Below are 12817 nucleotides of genomic sequence, written 5' to 3'. Positions count from 1 at the left end.
CCCGGGCGTGAGCACTCTCATTCCTCTCTGCTAATACGTACATAACAGTAGCAAAACAACTTTATTCGACTTCACTTCGAGAGCGTAGGATCGAGACGTCTGTCTCGATCGAGAGTCCGGCAGCGAGAGAGTACATCGGGCGGTTCTCTCGCCTGCATTGCCCGAGGTTGAGAGTGCCAACCTCGTCGGAGCATATTCTCTAGGCGCGTGCCTAGGGGAATGGCGCGGCAGCGCCAATATCCCTACAGAATTTTTCGAGCGACACATTCTCCCGTAAGGCTGGCAGTCTTTATATATATCTCGTCGGTGCCCGGGCCCTTATATCTCGTCTGTGATGCAGATTCTGATCCAGGCTAAAAATTAGACTAGGGGGCAGCACTATACCGGGGACACTAAAATCCCAGGCGTGAGCACTCTCATTTCCTCTCTGCCTGTGTCACAATCAGTGATGAGATCGGCCAACTTTTCTCGCGCATGCGCGGCGATTCTTACCTCAGTGAAGTAAAATTCTGGATAAAGTAGGGTACCTTGATAACCCTGCAAAATTTAAAAAAATTGTTATGATTTGATTGTGAAAATAGCGAACTCTACGCCTCTTTGTAGCTCCTTTACCAATATTAGCTGCTATTGTATCATGAAATATTAACAATAACTTATCACAAACTCGTAGGACACTCGTCTCGTCTCGGAAGAGATTATTCCGGTACTTTCCCGCCAATATTACCGCCCCACTACCTTTTCCTCATAATATAGATACGTTACTGTTTTGGGCGCGCATGCGCGAGAAAAGTTGGCCGATATCTCATCACTGGCCACAATGCGCATGGGTCGTTGAATCGCAACAATTCAAAAGCAAACTGTCATTTGCAATTTTACGATAACTGCGCCGAATTTATATTTAAAACTTAAGGGATACATATTTATATTTTCCAAAAATGGATGCAGATTTGGATGAATTTCACAACATTCTACTGGATGCTAACCTTCCTTCGAGTTTAAATGATTTGAAAAATCCCACAGAAGAATATGTTGTTAATTTAATTAACACATTTTTAAAAGCGTTTCATATCGATGTTGATACTATTGAAAAAGTAAGATTGTAAATTATGAATATTTTTAATGAATCTGATTACGATCAATGTAGAAATATCGAATTCTTTACAAATTTGTGTTTCATAAAATTCTACTGTAGCCAACAAAGAGACAACAAGATGTAATGTCACATTATGATAATGCTGATATAATTCGGCTTATAAATTTACATGTTGCTATGGTACAAATATGTGATCGAATATATATAAATGATCTATGTATTACAGATATTATTAGTCCAGGTATGTATTTCACAATGTAAATTTAAAATCTTATTTTAAAGTTTTTTATTTCCTTTTATTTATTATTAATTGTAATATCATGATTGTGTTGTTGAACTACTTTGAATACAAATATGTGAACAACTGTATAATTTAAAAACTTTTATATTATTAATTACATAATTGCATTAGCAATAACACAAATGTATTAAGTATCTATACATTACACTTTATTTACTATGTCGATTTACAATGGATGCATGTTGTTGAACATTCTTTATTTGTAGATATGATTATATCAATATAATGAAGTATAATTTCATAAAAAAATGCTTAGGAGAAAGAATAATTGAAATATTATGTTGTCTAGGTTCTAAAAGAATACGCAAACAAGCCAAATTTCTTTCAAATTTTATATTATATGCAAATACCAAAGAATTGGAAGTAGGGGCTATAGTAAGTGAAATGAAAAACAAAGCTCATGAACTACAAGAAATGTTGACTAAAAACGATGAAGTAATAAAAGCTATAAAAGACAAGGAACTGCACATAACAGAACAATTGCCATTAAAGGAGAAAGTAAAGCGCTATTGTTAAAATACTTCACCAGTAGGTATCTTTCTATTTATGATTCTTATTATTCCAGATTTCATCGGACATTCAAGCAATTAAGTCCAGACTTTCACAAAATAAGGAAAAATATATGAAACTAACAGCAGAAATGACCGCAGCACAGGAAAAACAACAAAAGGCAATGAACGTTTCTGAATCTTATAAAGTACAAGCTTCCAATGTAAGTTTATCTGTATAAAATGATTGAAAGTATACAAGAATTTGTATAAAATAATCAATTAAATATATCTGAAATTCGAAAATCTTCAAAATAGCTGTTTGTATAAGAAAATAATTCTACAGAGTATAGAGAATATCCAAAAATGATTTCAATTCTTTTCAATGGAATCCTGATTTTTATTATTACAGTTTGATAATGTTTATTGCGAAAAATTGAAGAATGACTTTATCTACCAAAGATTACTTCAGAGAGCATAAAAAGTACATAATAATATACTATTGCAGTTAAGTAAGACTATAGCAAAATTGGAATCTGAGGTTGTAAAGACTCCTGAAATGTATGAGAAACGTTTAAACGAGCTAGAAAATCAACAAAGTACCAGGGTCAAGCAACGTGAAATGATGAAAGAAGCATTTCAGGAGAAGATGAATTTGTTCGAACAACATAAAAGAAGTCTGAGTTTTATTCAAGAGCAATTAGATAAGCTCAGCGAAGTGCAATATACACATCAACAATTGCAGTACTTAGATAGCTATCTTTATAATCAGAACTAGTAAAATATTTATAATCATAAAAAAAGAGACTAATATGTGTGTATGTTTCCAGAAAATTAAATGTACAAGGAGACAGTCTTAAAAAGCAAGATGAACTACTAAGAACAGAAATCGAGAACTACAAGAAAAGGTTGCAGACTGAAAAAGACAAAGGAAACGAAAAAAATGAAGTAAATGATCTTCATATGCAATGTGAACAACGTCTTATACAACTGCGTAATTTAAGCGCACAACTGTTACGGTATAACGAATTGTGATAAATTAACTATTTATAGTTCTATAGAAAATTATAAAAAATTCATTTCACTGCAGTGACAAAAAGACGCATCAACAAACACTAGAAAAAGAACAAGTTCAACACAATGAAATTTGCTTAAAATTGGAAGAAATGCAAAGTGTTATTAAAAAATTAGAAGAAGAAACTTCAGCACTTATTAAGAATTATCAACAGATTTATGACAGTGAAATATCGAAGGTAAGTGCAGTAACGAATATGTAAATGCATAAATAAATATGTAAATTTAATCTTTTTCTGTATGAACAGGAAACAGCTCTGTGGGAAACGGACAAATGAATAAAGCAAATGGTATTGTTTTATAAGATAAAATCTTTACCATTATTATTACTAACAGTATATTTTGATAATAGGCAAACAATTTAAAATATACATTGCTTATTTCCATATTGTATACAGAATATTATTTATCCACATTAACGATAGGGATGTTACAGTGTTTGAAACGATCAGAAATATGTTATGTGATTCAAAAGAAACACGTAATTATAAAATAAAAAGATTCTCGAAGAGAAATTTTTTAAAGATCTTTCATTTAAATAATATTGTATAAATAATAAAATCTAGTACAAACATGTAGGAAATAAATTTCGAGAATAATTGGTTTTTCATATCTTATTTAATTACATGTATTAACAATATTTTTACATAATCATGTATTATGTATTTAACTGACTCTATTTATCTAAATATTATTTTCATTGAATTATTCAGTAACTCTGAAATATTTATATGCGGAATGATAATAAATACACAAGCCAGTAACAATATATGTATATCTTTTATACAAGAAACAATATAAGTACTTAAACTTTATTATACAGACATTGCTGATAATTTTGGTACATCTGACTTTCAATAAATACCTGATTATCCATTCGTCTTCTACAGCATTTATTATTTGTAAGAATTAGTATTGTTTCAGAATTCTTTTCCTCTTTCATATTGTATAATCAATTAAAATATATTCTCTATATAAAAATTAAATTCAAATCATTCGTATACTTTTTTGTTTTTGTTCATTGTAAATAAGAACTTAGCATTGTACTTACGGAAGTCGTCACTGTGAACGACATTCGTTGCTGAAAATATCAATTCTCACAGTTCGTACAATATTTGGTTTTACTTTGTAATTTTTATAATCTCACGTGTTTTGTATGTATCTTTATAAGATAATATTGAATCAGTTGATAGCTTTAATGTTACAAAACAGACATTTTAAACACATTTAAGATTACAAATTGATACATTGCTCCAATTATAGTACAGTTTACGTTGTTAAGAATGGTTTTAACAATAACTATATATAATGCAAATTACTACTGAACTTAAGTGTGTTTTCTGTGCAACGGTTCCGTATATTATATACATATTGACAACTTCCACAATGTAACAAGCTTTAACAATTGTGATTATAAACTAAAATAATGTACAATATTTATACCAGCATATACATGGACTATCATATTATTTGCATAAACGGACAGGATGTAGTGGTTATTACCTCACATTCTATGAGTACATTAACATCTACCACTGAGCAGCGGTATATACTATGTACATAATAACTTTCATTCTCAAAGAAAATATCTATATATGAATGGTCTGAGTGGACAGGAGAATTATTCAGCTATTTATACAGGAAGGAGCGATTCTTTAATGGACAATGGAATAACTCCTAATGTACAGAAAATGTTACATTTCTTACATATTTACCAATTCCGCTTTCACCTGCCTTTTGTACAAGTATTTCAATATATATTTAACATATTACCTTTACAATACTTTTTAAATTTCTTTCTTATACAACTCTGATATTTCTTGCAATTTTTGTTATTGTTTTGTTAATTTGAACGCATTGTTACACATACTTTTTTGTTTTAAATGTATAATGTACACTCAATTGAATTTTCAAATTGAAGTCATCAATACAACTTATTTAATTAAATTACTCTACATGGCAGTGATATAGAAAACTAAATACTGGCATTCCTATATTTTTCTTCTCGAATGAATTGATCTTTCGTCTTGTATAGAACTTTCAAATAATATAAAAAAACTATTTGCTTCAAATTTATCATAAATATAGTACACCAAAACCTATATAAGTAATTATAGAAAGAGTTTGTTATTTAATTCCCTTTTTCTGGGTTTTATGGTTAATTAAGAATTTCTAATTCATTATTTTTGACATTTGAAGAGAGAATTAACTTCAATAAGGAATTAAAATGTATATCCTCCTTCATATTTTTAGTAATAAAACTGTATACAATATGCACCCTTTATAAATATACAAATGCACAGGTATAGGGAACAATTTCAATAACCTATTGTAAAACATAATCAATTTAAATTGTTCATACACTGGATTTTTTAAAAATTGTATCAGGATACACATGTTACCAATAGAATTAGAATTTAAATAATTGCTTGCCTTTTTTACAAAAATAATGCCTTTTTTAAAGATATTCTATAAAGCTATATGTATACATATTGTATATTAGCTTCTATAAGGTATGACATGAGTCAGCCTTCTCACATTATTTAATACACTGAATTATATCACTATTTATTTAAACATGTTCACACAAATGCATTATATGTTTCTTCTTGATTTGATATTGATATTCGTGTAACATTTAGTTGAACACTCTGATTGGTAAAAAGAAATCATAATAGTATATCTTCTTCAATACACTAATTGTAAGTAAGAGTACGATGAAGTACACAGTCTTTTTAAGTAAATACCAATTCCAAGATCGATTCTCCTTCTGTTCTGATATAATTTCTTATTTTTCCATATTATTTAATGCTTCAATATGTTTCACTTGTTTTGTACGAAAGAATAGGTAGCCAATGAATACTTCCGAAAAGTCTTTTCAAAATGGATTTATAATCACTGCACATGCTTGAAAAATGTTAATAGGTACTATATAAATTATGAGAATGTGTCATTGGATATTTTACTCTGTATATGTTTGATTCTGAATAATGTAATATTATGCAAAAAATTTGGTTTTTCAGTAAAATTACATATATGTATGTATATATACTTCATAGTAATTTGTATGGCAATATTAAAATTAATTAAATTAATGTAGATTATAATCATTTGTAATATAAAACATCTAATAAATTATAAAACAATGAAAACTACGATTTGATACAAAATATTAAATACAAGATAGTGGTCTTAGGTTTATTAATAGTACTGACATGGACAAAATATTAATAAAAACCAGTTTGAATGTACTACAAGGTAGAAATGACGTTAGTTAAAAATATTTTCTGAAGTAGAAATGTATATAAAAACACAGTTTCATCTAAACATAAGTTACGGGCAACTCTACGCATATAGATAGGCATAAAGATACATTATAGAAAAATGACAAGATCTGTCTAAATATATTCTTAAACTGTTTTCAAAAACAAGTCAGTCATGTACTTTTTTAGCGAATGATCCAAAATTTTAAAATATAAGAAGTAATATTTTGAAGAAAACATGAAACATCTCTGATTTATTTTCAGTGGAGTCCCTGGCCGTTGTATAATTATTAGCCATTCGTTTTAGTCTGTTGCATAAACTTTATAATTTTTAAACAAATTTTGTAGCCAGTTCAATAATAACTGAATATTGTAAATATACATACGAAATTGTATTTAAAAATAAAATTAATGTACAAGAAAAGTAAATAAGTACATATTTTTCAGTTTGTATGTTTTGGATTGATCAAATATTAACATAAGAATAAATATTTGGTACGTTCCCTGATTTTTAAAAGGCATTAAGAATCATAAATAAAAATGTTTGAAAAAAAGCATATGTTAAAACACATGTTTAATATATCAAAGCACATATTATAAAGACAATTAACAGAATCTTTCAATACACATTTATGTACATCCAGCAAAAAAAACGTACAGTGTCTTAATTTATTGTTCCCTTCCCCATTATATCCATTTCCATTTAATGTTTTTTTTTTAAATTGGTTACGGAGATCCGTGTAGTAATGAGCCATGTCTGAAAAAACGTGGTGTGTACAATGTTCTTCGTCTTCAATCACAAAACTTCCTTAAATGCTGAATTCCTTAAAGATCCACTACGTTAAGAGCAAAAACTATTGTATACAACCGACGATGTGGAAAAAGGAAACGTTATATTTGTTCAGTATAGCCCACCACTACTATTTTGTTTTCATTTTATAAATCTACTTTCATTCATAAATTTAAACAGAGCTGACCTGAATAGATGAAGTCAATGATTCTGTTTCATTGTGGGTTCTTAAATTAATTGTAGTCTCCTTATTAGTATTATCTATTTCTCCACTCAACGCGTGACGTTCACCATCAATTAATGCAACATTAGCATCTACTGTAATTGAATTATTTTCTACGCTAGTATTCTTTTTTCTGATTGAACATCCATTTACATTTCCATCAAGCTCTGTCGGTTCACTATTTAACATTGAAGAACTACCTTTAATACTCTCTTTTGAAGTCGTCTGAGATCCAAGTTTCTTCTCTTTGTCCGAGACGTTGACATGAGCATTTTTAGCCACCTTGCCATCCTTATCCTTAGGCTTTTTCCCAAGACCTGGAAAATTCGCAATTTTCGACGCAGTTTTCTGATCCTTCGATTGTCTCATTGAACCAACTCTGTTCGGCTCTGCAGTGTCTTCTTCACTGATCGACACAAGATTACTTTTACCTTCTCCACCGGAATCTTCTTTCGTTACTTGAATCGGTATGTCATCTAAACAAAGAAAAAAAGAAATAAAAATAGAAATATGTTATTAATACTACTTTTCGAAAAAAATATACCAAAGTATGTATACATTACTCGAAAGTATATATACATTACTTTATATAAATACTGTGAAAGAAGCATATATGAAGAATTTCACATTTTGTGTGTGAAGTTAAAGTAATATAAAAAGTTTAAAAATATTAAGCTTCTGCGATTTAAAAGAAACACAATGTTATTTATTATTTCCTTTATCTAAAAATGCAGGAATATCACTAAACTGTCATTAAAAATATGAAAAAATTATTATGGATATTTTTAGTATAGAAGGATTACGATATCATACCAAATTTTGAAATATGCTTTAAAGACAAGTTTTCAGTTGACTGTACTGTGTAACACATAAAAATTTATCGCACAATCCATTGAAAATGAAATTGATCTTAAAATCTCTTCTACAATTTCGTGTCCCCCTCTATACTAAATAATTTTTATTAGACTTATGAAATGTTTCTATATATCTAACTGAAAACACACACACACACACACGCACCAAAACTGTATGTAATTACTAAATAGACAAATTCGGGCATCACATTACCGCTAATTAATTTGTGCACAAAAGAAATGATTTAGACTAATAAAAAAAAAGGGGGAGAACAATGATGGGGGCCAAGATGAACCTGCATTATAACAAATTCAATATTCTCGACACAAACAAACATGCCAAAACTTCATGCAACTGTCCATAATGTGCATCTGTGACTATACATATGTAGTAGGATCAGGCAGTTATGATTTGCTTCTTCTAAAAATGACCATATCTCTGAAACGAATTTATAAATGAATACACATATCACTCCTAATTGAATTGCTTAATATGGTGTAAGAACTAATCTGTCGCGTGTATATTGAAGAAAATTTTAGTGATCCTAAAGTGCTGAAACTGAACCACTAATACCATGTATTTGTTGATAAAGCAGCAGTTGTACGATAATTCAATGATTTATTTCCATCCATGTACACACTTTCCATAGATTCATGAATCATTTCTCCGAGAACTTTCTCTTCCAAGACACTGTACAAATGAGAGCCAGAAGTTATTTTATTTTCTCCATAGGCAGACTCACTACCTTCTTTCTGTTCCTTCCTTTTTCGCAGATTCACTTTCACATTATGATCTTCATTGTGTTCAGATATATTTCTTTTCGAATGATCTTTGCTCCTTCTGGGAGAGGATTTATTAGGTGAACTATGAGCACTACACACGCTTCCACGTCTAGAACCCTCCAACGAGGAAGTAGAACTGACTTGTTTCACTCTGCCGGTTTCCTCGTTCGTTGCTGTATGGGAATGCTTTGATTGCCAAGGGAACCATTTCGAACTGCTGGATACTGTTGGTTGAGGTTGATCAATTTCGTGTTGAGTAGCATTGTTGAGTTCAGCCGCGAATAACTTCTCATCCAGATCGTCTAATGACATATGTTTGCAACCAATGCACATTTGCTATATCCAGATGGCTTGTAAATGTGTTTATGATTATGCAAATGCTTGAACACACTTCAATTTTGTGTGTCGAAAGCACACTTCCAACAATGCAAAACAAACATGTGGAAACACTTTTCGCTAATATAAATACAAAGGACTTTTAACTCGTATACATAACTAACAATTTTGATCTATAGCTAAATCCTAGACATAATTCTGCATGCGAAATGAATCATATAATGTACAAATACTGTGTTCATGCACTTTCGATTTTGTATTCATAGATTTTGTACCATTGATATGAAACTATAATCTGAAACATTTACCCTCTTGTTTACATCATATTCTAGTTTAGTGCATACTAACCGATGTTTGCTGTACAACATGAATAACGTTAATAACATGCTGGGTAGTTATAAATAATTTAACAAAAATCAGACTCTGTATGTTGTGCATATTTACCAAAAAAAAAAATAAACCCAGCGACATGAATGATACATTGGAGACCAGTATTTTGTCAACATATTTTTTTATGGTGATTGATAGGAAACGACAGCATTTAATGTTAAAAACCTACCTGGTAATTTTTTCGTTCGGAAGGAGGCATTTGTGATCATGGACTTAGATACCGTTGCAGTTGCACTTGGTGACAATGCAACGCTTACACCAATGGATCCATCATTCAGTTGACCTGAAATAACGAAATTTTTTTACAATGCTTGGTACTTGTTATTATCATTACAATTATAGGTGTGTGGGTCGGGTTCTCGAAAATTTCGGGATTCTCGACAATTTTTGAGATTCTCGAACACATTTGAGTTCTCGAATGTATCAGGATTCTCGAGAACCTTAATGTGTTCGGAAATCCCGAAATTTTGGAGATCCTGTTCCGATCCCGAATAAAATTCTCGATCTGTTTCGATCCGACATTTTTGGGTTCTCGCACACCCCTAATTACAATATTTCGATCAACATTCAATTTTTTTGTACCTGATGGGCCAGAACTGGCAGAATTACGTATAGCATTTGTGACTAGCATGACATCCGGGTACGCTTCATAACATGCTCGATTGTGAATATCTTCCACTGCTTGTGTACCTAAGTACCAGCAGTCATTATACCTGTCAACATTGTGTTACATTATTATTGATTCAAGTGTGACGAAAACGAAACAAATCTTCATCTAAACGTTCTTTCACATTTCTTTGAAATTAAATATAATTAAGAAGTTAATTTAAAAGATAATACGTCTCGTACATAGCAAAATATACGGCATGTAAAAATTCAAGGAGAAATTGACTCGATACGGGTATACGAGGCAACAGCCTTGGAACAAAACTAGACTCGCTTCCATATGATGATCTTTGATGGTGTCCTGGTTTCATAAATCCTTGAGTAACGAGTCTGCAATACATTGAAAATAAATTACGTGATAACATTAATAAATAAGCAAAATCAATTTACATTCATTTAATTTCATCTTACTTGGTGGCAACTTTGCATAATTGTTCTAAAGCATATTTATTTATATAACCGAGCTGTTGATTGTAAATGAAGAGAAGAGCAGTCATCACTTTTAATCTGTTCTGTGCATTCAGCGTCTCTACTTGTTGCAGCGGTCCCCAGCTAACTAATTTTGTATTACATTCTTCGAATCTACGCACAGCACTTTCTGTTAAGGAAGCAGGTGCTAAACTTGCAGGCTATATAAAATACAGATAACATTTGTTACAAGATATAAGGTTACACTAGTATTCATTTAAAAAAATAGTACATACCTCGTGAAATATAGATAGCATGGCAAGAGAAGGTACTCTAAAAGAAATTGCTTTTTGTTGTCCAGATTTGTCCACTATTTCCAGATTATACAGTCCAATTAACAATGTTTCTACAGATCTGCAATTCTGGGAAAAAGAATATATTACAAAATAAATACATTGGCACGGGTCCAAAATAAGCTGTATATCAAATTTGTATTTTCTACTAAGAAATAGTCGATATTGTACTAATTCATAAAAAATGTACATTTATATAATCATAATACACGATTGCATAATTTTATGAATGAATTAAGTTCTTTTAATTGTACAATGTACAAAATCTATATACTTTTTCCAAACTTCTAAATGTAAACGTATTATAGTAATAATACTCGTTCATACAAGATTATAGATCATACTTGTATGAACTTGAACACCTGTACTGTAATTAAGCTGATGATACGACACTTGTTTCATGCAATTTCAACTTGAATTATAGTTCATCTGTGTTATATAACATTAGTTTTTACTTCAAATGCCAGAAGTCCAGAAAGGACATAAGATTAATGAGGTTCATGTTTAATTATTATTTTCTTCACTGTTGTGCATCCTTACCTTGATATCACCATGAGCTGCAGAATTTAAATAAATATATACCAATGTCGGCAAAAACTGCAAAGTAAACCTTTGCAATTCTGTTTCCCGAGAACGGTAAAAATTGTATAATTGATCACAAACTGTGTCCATCAACTATAACAGACAAGAACTTTTTTTATATATAAATAGAACACAACTTAAATATATGTATTCTTTACAGCAAAAATAAATTTCTATTTTTATCATTGAAGTAATCAGATTCAATTACTATTGTCTTTAGTGTCAATTAAATTTTCTTTTCCAACTTATGTTAATCGGGAAGTTCTAATTCATTCTTTCTTACTCGAATATAAAGAATATTGGTGAACAACATATTACCTGACTATATTTGCTACGCTCTTCCAAAAGCACATAAAGTGCTCTGACAATCTCATTGTCTTGCAATAAAGTGGTAGCGAAGGTGTGAAGCTCCGGAGGCGAGACATCAGCACAATCTGCCAGCCATTCATTTATTAAACTCTCAGTCATTTTTACTTTTTTCTCGCCTGTGTCAATAAATCAGAATCTTGTTGATCAGAAACTTTGGCATCCAGAATGAACCGTCTGACACTTTGAAAGTCATTACACCAAATTTCAAATGATTAATGGCTATTTATAAAAAATTCTTAAAAACGACATTTTCGACGGTAGCGCAACAGGGCTTTTTAACTCACAGTCTGTTGCCGAATTTATAGAAATCTATTACGAACCCGAAAATCAAGTGACATACTAAGTCGACAACTGGAATAATGTAAAAGATCATTAACTTTATTTAACATCGCTGATACGCACAATTTCAACGTCTCGAATGTAAATCTTACGATCTTGATTATGACCACCTACTTATCAACTGATGACAGTCAACATAGTTATAAATTAGTCAGAATCATGCTGGAACACTTTTCAATTACTTCCATGTCTTCCTCCAACGGCACTGAACGGCACTCAATTCTGAATTGCGAATCTGACACTTGCAACTACAGTTTTCCCTTTTTAACGTCACGTAATTCGAGAAACTCGGTGAGACGTTATCAAGTAGTAGACACTATTTATATTGATTGACCACTCGTAGATATTCCACGGCCAGAAGCAAAAAGATGTTCAATTGGATACACCATGAGATTGGGGGGATTAAAACGAGATGTTAATAAGGGAAAACTATACATAGTGTGACTGAATGCGTAGCATACGGATAGATATGTAGATATTTATAGATGATATAACTATATAATAA

At 30.8% G+C, this 12817-nt stretch overlaps 2 protein-coding genes across 4 annotated transcripts; one reads left to right on the top strand and one right to left on the bottom strand.

Annotated features, from left to right (window-relative positions):
* The first annotated feature begins 355 nt into the window (after positions 1 to 355).
* Positions 356 to 3776, top strand: LOC143355951 (uncharacterized). The gene is made up of 8 exons (XM_076791210.1): positions 356 to 1091; positions 1193 to 1334; positions 1684 to 1892; positions 1960 to 2106; positions 2391 to 2626; positions 2713 to 2901; positions 2973 to 3135; positions 3205 to 3776. Exons 1-8 carry the CDS (start codon positions 936 to 938, stop codon positions 3232 to 3234), a joined length of 1272 nt encoding a protein of 423 aa, XP_076647325.1. The 5' UTR covers positions 356 to 935; the 3' UTR covers positions 3235 to 3776.
* Positions 3777 to 6776: 3000 nt separating this feature from the next.
* On the bottom strand, positions 6777 to 12567 carry Hyccin (PI4KA lipid kinase complex subunit hyccin). Of its 3 annotated transcripts, none has more exons than XM_076791209.1 (10): positions 12427 to 12567; positions 11923 to 12324; positions 11563 to 11697; positions 10966 to 11091; positions 10673 to 10890; positions 10445 to 10591; positions 10178 to 10308; positions 9765 to 9878; positions 7433 to 7708; positions 6777 to 7327 (listed from the first exon to the last, which is right to left on the bottom strand). In XM_076791209.1, the coding sequence occupies exons 2-10, from the start codon at positions 12070 to 12072 to the stop codon at positions 7182 to 7184; spliced, it is 1443 nt and encodes a 480-aa protein (XP_076647324.1). In that variant the 5' UTR covers positions 12073 to 12324; positions 12427 to 12567; the 3' UTR covers positions 6777 to 7181. The 3 variants fall into 3 exon arrangements, with proteins under 3 accessions (XP_076647324.1, XP_076647322.1, XP_076647323.1); XM_076791208.1 differs by lacking the exon at positions 6777 to 7327 and adding an exon at positions 8661 to 9171 and having other exon boundaries at positions 7569 to 7708; XM_076791207.1 differs by having other exon boundaries at positions 6777 to 7708.
* Between the last annotated feature and the right edge of the window lie 250 nt (positions 12568 to 12817).

The sequence above is a fragment of the Halictus rubicundus genome, chromosome 7 (assembly GCF_050948215.1).
Source record: "Halictus rubicundus isolate RS-2024b chromosome 7, iyHalRubi1_principal, whole genome shotgun sequence".
In the NCBI taxonomy this organism is placed as follows: domain Eukaryota; kingdom Metazoa; phylum Arthropoda; class Insecta; order Hymenoptera; family Halictidae; genus Halictus; species Halictus rubicundus.
Note: the sequence above shows the minus strand (reverse complement) of the source record. Positions and strands in the feature narration are given on the sequence as shown.

Bases quoted from the DNA above. Each gene is read 5' to 3' on its own strand.
- LOC143355951 (XM_076791210.1), top strand. From the start codon at position 936: ATGGATGCAGATTTGGATGAATTTCACAACATTCTACTGGATGCTAAC. The intron at 1,893-1,959 runs GTAAAGCGCTAT...TTATTATTCCAG, and splicing joins AATTGCCATTAAAGGAGAAA to ATTTCATCGGACATTCAAGC. The intron at 3,136-3,204 runs GTAAGTGCAGTA...CTGTATGAACAG, and splicing joins ATGACAGTGAAATATCGAAG to GAAACAGCTCTGTGGGAAAC.
- Hyccin (XM_076791207.1), bottom strand. From the start codon at position 12,072: ATGACTGAGAGTTTAATAAATGAATGGCTGGCAGATTGTGCTGATGTC. The intron at 11,698-11,922 runs GTAATATGTTGT...TGTCTGTTATAG, and splicing joins AGCGTAGCAAATATAGTCAG to TTGATGGACACAGTTTGTGA. The intron at 10,891-10,965 runs GTATGTACTATT...TATTTTATATAG, and splicing joins TGCTATCTATATTTCACGAG to CCTGCAAGTTTAGCACCTGC.